We start from the raw sequence: 9760 nt of genomic DNA on the forward strand, positions 1-9760 counted from the left end.
GGGGACACCCTGAATCGGTTGCCACCCAATCGCAGGGCACACAGAGACGAACAACCATCCACGCTCACACTCACACCTAGGGACAATTTAGAGTGTTCAATCAGCCTGCCATGCATATTTTTGGAATGTGGGAGGAAACCGGAGCACCCGGAGAAAACCCACGCAGGCCCGGGGAGAACATGCAAACTCCACGCAGGGAGGCCGGAGCTGGAATCGAACCCGGTACCTCTGCACTGTGAAGCCCACGTGCTAACCACTGGACTAACGTGCTTCATACTTGGGCAAAATATTTCACTTGCGCGATGACTTCAAGTACCGACTCAAGCCGACATGATATGAATGATTAATAGTTGAGAGAAACGAATGCATTTCATTGCTCATCATCGATTTGACGTGTTGAAGTTGTTGACGAGTGGGCTGGGCGCCGTGAACAACACACGCAGGCAGTTTATTATTTTTACTTTATGTGAACTGTTTTGTAAAGCGCTTTGTTACAGCTGCCGCTGTTGTGAAAGCGCTATATAAATCAGCATGGATTGTATTGTATTGTATTGTATTCCCAATAGCCTCTTGAAAGCTATGCGCAGCGAAAGGTTGCGTATCAGTCATCGCCGTGGCTTTTGTCCACACCCACACTTGATCGCAAACACTCGAGGCGAGCACTTTACGCACTTTGCTCGGCAAATGTCATTTGGTGAAAGAATGCTTTCTGTATGAAAGGAGGCCACGGATTTTAATGATTTATCGGTGGAGAGGCCTGTCGGGGACGAAAAATGATTTCCTGAGAAAGCGTTACGCAAGCCGAAAGTAAATCCATCGCAATAACGGAGGCATTTGGTGGAACGACACCCGCGTTCAAGGTGGTTTTATCCAAACTAAGTGCAAAGTAGTTCACCACATCTTGTTTCCTCATCGTTAGAAACACGACCGTAGTGACGTCAATCCTGGCGAAACATACAAGAGTCCGTTGCTATTTTTTGTGTGAGAAGTGCAAATGCCAGTTGCGCTTCTTTTTATGTCAATGTATTTTATAAATATTCACAAACAAAAAAAAAAAAATTAGACGTGGAAGTAGAAGGAACCTTTTTCACAACATCATGTGTCTTATAATCCTGTTGCCATATGTTAAAAAGAAAATAATAAATTAAGCTCAAGGGAGATGGAGGGGGTGGGGAGGGGGGGTTACAATAAGGGTAGTTTAAAAAAGATATTTGGAAGAGCTTCAATTTGTGGGCCTGGCGGGTTGCAATGTGCTGCGACCTGCACAGCCGTTCAAGTGAAAGTCACAAAGAAATACTTGATCAAGCGTCCCTCTCGCTTCGTAGCCAGATCGAAGACCTCACGAGGAGAGCTTCTCCGGGTGGCTCTTCAACTTGTGAAATTTAACGCTGTCCAACTTCTCAAAGCGTTTGTCGCAGAGCTCGCAGGTGTAGTTGTAGTGGGCCTCCGGGGTGTGTTTCTTCATGTGCCAGTTGAGGGACGCACGCTGACGACACTGGTAGCCGCAGATTTCGCATCTGATCGGCGAGGAATGGCGGGGGGGGGGGGGGGGGGGGGGGGGGGGGGGAAGAAAGAAGATGCAGTTGACGGATTGTGCTAATGAGAAGGTACTCCAACCGTGCAGTTACTTGCATTTCAACCTAAATCCGGCTAAGTCACCCATTTTTTAATTGCACAACCACTTTTGCATATATGCCTAAGATAAGATAAGATAAGATATCCTTTATTTAGATTTGACTGTACTGTGTACAGTTCCCATTTTTTTTTTGTGCATTCAAATATTTGTTTCGTTTTTGCTGCTGTAAATTGCGAATTTCTCCATTGTGAGACAAATAAAGTTTTTTTTTTGTATTCTTCTTCTATGTTTTACTGCTGGTGATAATTTGTGTCAGAGATGAAAGAGCAACAAAAACATCTTACTGTAAAGGCGTTTCTCCCGTGTGAGTCCTTCGGTGAACTTCCAGGTGATTCTTGCGCTTAAACGATTTCCCACACGTCTCGCAGATGAAATCCCGCACGCCTACAGAGAAATGGCCCCTTTTTTTTAATTGGGAGTAATTTGATCTTCCACGAGAAAACGATAACAAGCGGATGCTTGACTAAAACCCGATGACAATGAACAAGAGCGTCTTTTTGAGTCCCACCTGAGTGGATGATCATGTGGCGATGGAGGTGGTTGGACAGGTAGAATTTTTTTCCACAGCCTGGGTGAGGGCAAACCTTGGTCCTGCCTTTCCTGTGAACTAGGTTCACGTGATTCTACACACACACACACACACACACACACACATACACGCACACCAATAAAAGTGTTGACCTGAAAAGCGGAAACGTGAAATGGGAATGAAATGGGTCGTCTCACCTGGAAGCTGCTGACGGCGACATACACTTGACTGCAGCCCTCGTACGGACAATGGAACATCTTGAGCATCCCGTCAGCCTCGACAACTGGGCCCCGCCGGCTTCTCTTTGATCTAGCGTGACCAAAAAAAAAATGCTTTCGTTTCATTCTTACATCTATTATTCTGCACATTTATTTATTATTGATTTTCATTCCAACCAACAAACCTGCCGTGACTCCTCTGCAACTCGTGGTCCGGAGCGTCAACGGTAGCTTCTAGCAGCTGCTTGTCACTTAATTCTGTAGACAGGAGATGCAAATTGTAGCTGGGAACAACAGGTCAGATGGACTTTTCAGAGTAACACACCTGTCATGCGGTCTTCATCCTCTGTTGCTTGGAGTTTCGATTCAGGCCCTTGATGGTAGGCGATGTCCCTGATGACAGCGCAGGCGTCTTGCGCCACATTCCCAGCGCCCATGCCGAGCTGAATTCCGTCCGACGCCAGAGCCTCATAGCTGGGGCCAGTTATGATGATTAGCTGTGAACAAAAAATGAAGGACGCTCTTATCCTGATTCAACAAGAGAGCGGACTCCGATTTACAGGATATACAGGAAAAAGTGGAATACGCGCACACACTCCGACTGACCTGTGAGCCTTCCAAAGGCGTCTGCTGGTTAGGAATCTCGCAGCTCGTCACCACCGTCCGCAAAGCGTGTGGGTCCAAAAGGTGCTCTTTCTCTCGTGCCCGAACGGGAGATGAGACCGACAGCTCTGGATGGGAGGGTGGGACCGAATGGTCCAAGTCCTCATCCGTGTTCCCCGGTTTTTCAGCAAAAGATGTTCCCACGATGACACACTCATAATCACAGCCAATTTCGGGTTCTTGCCCTTCTCCGGGTCCCTCGGTCGCACTTCCATCTTGGCTTCGCCGAGCGTCCTCAGTCTCCTCTTCTGAGGTGAGGGGGTGAAAGATCGGCTCGGGGGAGCCACGTGGTCGCTCCAGTACCATCTCCCACACAGGCGGGACAGTCAGGGTGACATCATCGGAGGAGGTCTCCACACTTGCATGCGGTGTTACGGCTTCTTCAACGTGTTCTAGCTCATTTGCGGTTGTGTGCTGAACCTCATAAACCGCTGTTGTTTTTCCTAAATCTTGAAAGCAGATAAGAAACACAAAAAAAATGAATGGACAAGAAAAAAAATCATCAATTGGGTCAGTCATGAACCACATTTTCAATGTGCACCTTTTAAGGGACTATTTGTTTTTCTTTTCCGTCTTGATAACATTTTCGGCACCACAAAGTCTCTTTTCGCAGCATTTTCACCATCGCCGTTTTCTCTCTCCTCCTGCTCAGAGTCACTCGACTCACTCAGGGGGAAGAAAAGGTGTTGCACAAAGGAATGGTCGGAGGGACATTGCCAGATGGCGGCAGTCGACAAGTTGGGCTGGGGCTCCAGAGCCCTGAGTTGGGGCTCATGAGGGCAGGAACGCAAGTGCTCCTGGTACCAACACACCAAACTATGGAGACTCGACTCACGCTCCCTCTTAACTGGCAAAAGACAGGTCAAAGACACAGAAGAGTCACAGAAGAGTCAAATGTTTTGAAAATGGCAGCCTGCTTGAGTTTTCCTACGCCACCTTAGTCACATGGGCGCCAACCGTCCTGTTTCCAAGACTCTCTCATGTCAAACTCTCACATACCGTAATGCTTACTAGAACTCACCTTTTCTCTCATGCGCCGAATCCAATACCCCCTCTGGGATAACGGCTTTTCTGAAATATGTAAGAATGTACATTTTATTTTGATGAATGGATGACCTTTTTAAAGTTGTTCGCATCTTAGAAAAAGGCTAAGTAAGTGCATGTTACGACTGTATATGTTTTATTACTGTTTGGCATAACAGGATTGGGTTACTAGTGCACTGCAAAGGATCTTATATGTGGAGGACAAACAAAGGTGTCCGATATACTGCAGGGAAGCTTACTTTGAGTGCTTCTGTTGATATTTCTCTCCAAATGTGGAATGAAGCACGATTAAATACGCTGCCAGCCCAGCATCACTCAGACTTGTGCGCCTTCGGAGCTCACTCCAGAGCTTGTGCGACTCCCCCAAGTAAACCCTCCGAACGTCGTATTTCTTTCGGGATTCAAGACGTCGCTGTGTTCGGTCTGACTCCGTTAGCCTGGGTCTCCCTCTGCATCGCCTTAATACACCTTTCCCTCGTTCCCCGGCCGGCTCAAGTCCGAGTGGAACCTCCAATTCTGTCAGGTTATTCGCCATCTTGACAACAGCTGATGCTGTGAACATCCGGAAGTTGTACTGGTCTTAACCGGAAGTGCTTAAGAAACGCGGCCGTTTGTGTTGTAAAACGGCCGCGTTGAAAACGTATTTACCTTACCGGCATCTACGGCGTTCTTAAATCTCGTTCAGTAAATTAATATGGAAGAAATCAAAGAAAATCACAGCGCAGTCAACACAAGAAAATTGACGTGTGAAACTCTGGTTTCTACACGGACCGCAAAGACATGCGCACCAGAGCGCATCATGTAAATAGACGCGCGAAAAGTCAGAGCGACTTTGGAGTCAACTTCTGGTAGAGCGTCGGTCATGGCAGACGTTTTAACGCATATGTTCACAAACTTTATGTCACGGGCGGACTCATCGAAGGATCTCAAGGTGATTCCTCCAGCACCGGCCCAATGCGGCGTCCTTGTAGTCGGAGAGCAAAATCTCGGACGCTCCGTGTTGCTTCTCGCGGCGGTTACGGCTGCGTGTCGGATGGGCGTAAAGGTGGTGTTCTTCGCTCAAGCGCAAATCCAAAGCCTGCCAGTGTCTTTGCAAAAATGTGTTCCAAGTCTGAGCCCGGAAAGTCTCAAGGTACCATCTGAAATAAATCACTGTTAACAAATCAACTCCTGTTCTTAAGAAAAATAAAGAGCTGAGATTCCATCATTTAATTTAGGAAATAAGGACAACCAAATACAACTGACGACCTTAGAAAAAAAAAGTAATTTCTCCATGTTTTTATTTTTAGTCCAAAAACTGTGCTCTTGCAACATGTCCTTAGCAGCAGCTCAATTATGCTAATTCCTTTCTTCATTTTTTTTTTTTTTTTGCAAGCAAATCAAATTCTGCTACCCGAGGACATTGGAGGAGTTGCTCCAGCAAGTGGCGGGCCTTCATGAATCCACCAACAACTTTCCCGTCCCTCCATCACTGATCATCGTCGACAGACTGGAGGACTTTCTGCGCGGACCCGCAGGCGAAAGCCACGGCGTTGAGCACTCCTGCGCTGCACACCTCTCGGCGTTGTTGTGCGACACTGCGACTTTTCTCACTGGCCTCCTTGAGCGACAGACCTCAAGCCCCGCCCCATGTCGCGTCATCGCCTCTTACAAGCCAAAAGAGCAAAGCGGACAATTCTCTGTCTCGGATCAAGTTCTCGAGACTTTGGACCGCTACTTTCAAGTACGATGTACTCTGGACCAAGACGGAAGCTACAAAGCTGCAGCAGCCGGGCTGCATGAGGTGTGGCACGTTTACTTTTCGGGAACCGGTATCACCCTCGACCCTTGCCCCGAAGACACTGAGGTCAAGCCGGGTTTGGCACAGGAGTGGCAGTTGTCAATCTCTCCTGATGGCTTGATGGAGTTTCAGTTAGTTTGAGAACACCTGCCTCAACTAGGGATGAACTGAAACCACAAAGGAGTTCACCAGAGGCAAGAAGTGGAAAACGTGTACTGTGATTCCACGAAACACATGAACATTAATACAAGGCATCCAAAAATCACATTTGGCCATGTCAATACATAACAGTTGGTTAGTCTACTTTAAGATAAGATAAGATAAGTTCACCTCAAAATGTGTTTTTTCCCATGCTCTTGTCTTGTCAGTTACGTATCCAATCGACATGTACAGCAAATACCCTAACAACAAATTAAAGCTGAAATGTTGACGTATTGCCTCATATTCAAGCATTTGTAAGGACTTTTAAGGGATCACAAAGACTTTACTCATTCCTGGAGCAGGTCCTTCGAAGTTCATCATTTGGATGCCGCCGACGAGAAGGGTGACGATCCAAGTAGCTTTGGGCCCGTCTCAGTTCCCATCCGTTCGGACGAATGTCTTGCCCGACCGAGGTCATCCTGGACAAGTGAGTACATTGGCAGGAAGCGTCATCCTTGAGCAGGCATATGAAGAACGTGCTCGATTGATGGGGCTGCACCCCATCGTGAACGTGCGTCGGGTGCTGGAGCAAAAATGACGGACCCAGCTCAGTGAACTTCAGACAGGATTGTCTTTTTCAAGGCCAAAAGCGCTTCGATGGGCAAAGACGCCTCACGGGTGCGAGCGACTTGGCCGTGGTTGTTCCCGGTCAGGCTGACGTAAGTATCCTGAGACTCCAGCGGAGAAGACTGGGAACAAGGAAGCGGGCCTTGGTTCGGCACCCTGAGGTTTTCCATCAGCCAGTGATTGCGGGGCATTTTTCTCAGCGCCAAATCCACCTCCTCCTCCTTCGCGCGTCGCAGCGTGGGAGCGCCGGACATTTTGGGTGGTAGAGGTGGTGGGGGGTACGGGGGGTCCGGGTTTAGCTCTGAGAGAACCTCCAGAAAAGTGGAGTATTCCTCATTGTAGAACGAGGCCGGGCTGGACCACAAGCCCCCGTTCGTATGTTTCAACCACTCCTGTGCAAGGACAAAAGCGATGGAATGAAGATTGCGTTGACTCTGAGAGGACACGTGTGCGCCACAGGGGTCCTGCTCGCTGCCCTTTGTATTTACGCTGCGCTATTCTCATCAGACTCGTTTCTTACCTGAAAGTCTCCACCGTGATCAGTGAAAAGGCCTTGAAACTTGCTCTCGGGGGTCGGGATTGTCGGCCAAATCGTCCTTTTCAGAAACCTGGCAAGGACATTAAGGGTAAAATTTTTCTTATCAACTGAGACTGGTCACACTTTTTTGTCTTTTTTGCGATATAAGGAAAATCCTGACCTGCGATTGGACACGAGCACAGTGAAAGACAGCACCATTAGGATGAAAGCCATGGTGAGGATTAGGAAGACGATGAGTAGGTTGAATTCTGTCAACGGAAAACCACAAAAAGAGCTCAGCGTGCCGCAATTGAAAATAAGAGTTAACTCGATGGATGGATATCATCAGAGTCAAAGTACGCACGCTCATGAAGCAGGAATGACACAATTTGTGTGAAATAAATGCAGACCTGCAGGCGCCGTCTCCCCCAACACCGGATCACTCCACATACTCCAGAAGCCATTATAGCTAATTCCATCCAGTTTGGTCCGAACCCGCACCTTGTACTTTGTGCCTGGCTGTAGGCCCCTTAAGATCACCCTGGAAGTGGCTCGTACTACCTCGACCTGCAAAAGCAGCGGTCAAATCAATCACGACCCCCAACCCCATTAAAAAATAACCGTAAGCAATCAAATAATCCATACCTGCACCTCACGGCTGCCAGCCATGGCGTAGGAGACCTCGTACATCAAGCTGTCTTCCATGTGTCTAAGAGGAGGAGGTACCCAGCTGACATTGAGCTGACCCTGTTGACCCATGGCACTCACGCTCACGTTAGCGAGCGGGTCCAGCAGAACTGTCGGATAAAGCGCAGGATTTGGAGGGTGATTCACGTGTCATGGCGGTGATTCATTCACGCTACTCGTCACGTGAAGTTGACTCACAAAAAAGTTCAACCAGAAGGCTTCGATTGTGGATCAGCCTTCCTTCGCGATGAATTTGAATGTCCATGAGCTCAAACATGGACGCTTGATTCAGGTGGCAGATGAACAGCGTCTTCTCCCCTCGCGAATGGACCGTCAGTGGGCATTTGCTGCTATTTTCTTTTCTGTCAGGAGACACAGAGAAACATGGACCACTAGCTGGGAGTCGCGGCTTGGAGTTTGAAGCGGATTATGTGGGACAGGAGAAGTGAACTAATCTCTTTTCTACTTCTTCCTTTCATAACTTTGCTGCTGTGAATCTGAAATTTCTCCATTGCGAGACTAATAAAGGTTTTCTTAATCGTCCCCCATTCGCCATCCCATGAGACGTCGTTACCGGTAGGCGTATGTGAAGGAATACTGATCCGCAGAGCCGACCCTCTCCTCGTCTTCCTCCCAGAAGCAGGTGAAGTCCTTTTTGCTGTCTGTAAAGCATTTGGGGGTTTCCGGCTCCTTTTCCAGCACGAGAGAGACTGTCCAGGGCGATGTTTGGGTGCAGCAGAAGAGGGTGAGAATCATGTGGGGGGGGGGTTAGGTCAGTCATCCGTCTTTAGCAGATTCTCCTGATGGACCTCGAAGGTGATTTGAAGGGTCAGGGCCTACCTTTGCTCTGGAAATCGGGCGGGCCTGGGAGACCGGAAGCCACCCTCATGGCGCTCGCAACGCTCCAAAGTGCCAACAATCGTCTCAGGCGATCACATGTCATCCTCCCGTCTTCTCTGTGAATAAAAACTCCGTCGCCGTCTCGCCTGTGCACAACATGAGGTGAAACACGCCAGCGCGCATCTGCACCACCACTTCAGTCCCCGAAGCGGGGGGGGCTTGTCCCGTTTTGGCTTCAGATACCAGGGAGAGCAACAACAACACGGTTGAAAGGCTGCGCCAAGCTGATAAGATTGGCGCCGAGCTGTTTACTTGCTACCTAAAAGCAGCAGAGATGACAAAGAGGAGGAGCAAAAGCACATGCCCCGCCCCCAAACTTTTTCACTCCCTTGTTGGCATGCGGGAATAGGGGGACACCGAAGATTAACGTATGTTTGGTTTGAGTTCTGGGCTCCCACTATATGACCCGCGGACCTCAGAGCCCTCCGGGTTATACGCAGTAAGCCCGGATTGGTTTGGTGCAGAAGAACTTCCAAGGCCTGACCCGAGATGACACCTTCTGAAAAGAAACCCAACTCATAAGATACTGGAGCTGTGCAGACAGACAGACAGACAGACAGAAAGATGTGCTCTCAGGACTGCAATGAAGCAACGCACTATTTACCCGAAGAGGCAGACAGAAACGGTTTCTTATCATCCTTCTGCACCCTTGTTGTCTTCGCTTGAGCGCCGTTATCGCAGCGGCAGATGTGGGGGGGGGGGGGGGGAAGAACTCTCGACCAATCCTCGCTTCTTCTTCAACGCAACCGCGCGCTTCCTTGCATCATTTGAAAGAGGGGTGGGCAATGGTATTATATTTGCATCTGTACGGATGCAAAGAAAAGATGCTTTTCAACACGTGCGGCGTTCCTCAGGGATGGAAATTGAAATTCGAGCCGGTGTCGAAACTTGCAGGCGGCGGAGAGGAAACGGCGAGAGGAAAAGGAAGGTGTGGAAATCACGTGCGGTTTTGCTGGTTCTGGAGATAAAACAAGAAAAAAATGGACGCACGAGGGTCCTCACGCCTTTCAAAAATTCT

At 48.7% G+C, this 9760-nt stretch overlaps 4 protein-coding genes across 4 annotated transcripts in view; 2 read left to right on the forward strand and 2 right to left on the reverse strand.

Moving 5' to 3' along the window:
• The window catches only part of elof1 (elongation factor 1), a 135710-nt gene that overhangs the window by 111272 nt on the left and 14678 nt on the right, over window positions 1-9760 (forward strand). The window lies entirely within an intron of this gene.
• znf653 (zinc finger protein 653) lies at window positions 1070-4652 on the reverse strand. The gene is made up of 10 exons (XM_052049314.1): window positions 4330-4652; window positions 4068-4117; window positions 3588-3893; window positions 2990-3495; window positions 2709-2880; window positions 2569-2641; window positions 2363-2474; window positions 2145-2259; window positions 1921-2020; window positions 1070-1517 (listed from the first exon to the last, which is right to left on the reverse strand). Exons 1-10 carry the CDS (start codon window positions 4650-4652, stop codon window positions 1340-1342), a joined length of 1935 nt encoding a protein of 644 aa, XP_051905274.1. The 3' UTR covers window positions 1070-1339.
• On the forward strand, window positions 4953-6011 carry swsap1 (SWIM-type zinc finger 7 associated protein 1). Its single transcript, XM_052049330.1, has 2 exons — window positions 4953-5222; window positions 5466-6011. The coding sequence occupies exons 1-2, from the start codon at window positions 4953-4955 to the stop codon at window positions 6009-6011; spliced, it is 816 nt and encodes a 271-aa protein (XP_051905290.1).
• On the reverse strand, window positions 5356-9117 carry epor (erythropoietin receptor). The gene is made up of 8 exons (XM_052049327.1): window positions 8683-9117; window positions 8417-8552; window positions 8041-8204; window positions 7801-7952; window positions 7566-7722; window positions 7337-7424; window positions 7159-7246; window positions 5356-7030 (listed from the first exon to the last, which is right to left on the reverse strand). The coding sequence occupies exons 1-8, from the start codon at window positions 8783-8785 to the stop codon at window positions 6620-6622; spliced, it is 1299 nt and encodes a 432-aa protein (XP_051905287.1). The 5' UTR covers window positions 8786-9117; the 3' UTR covers window positions 5356-6619.

Source organism: Hippocampus zosterae, chromosome 17, assembly GCF_025434085.1.
Source record: "Hippocampus zosterae strain Florida chromosome 17, ASM2543408v3, whole genome shotgun sequence".
Taxonomy (NCBI): Eukaryota; Metazoa; Chordata; class Actinopteri; order Syngnathiformes; family Syngnathidae; genus Hippocampus; species Hippocampus zosterae.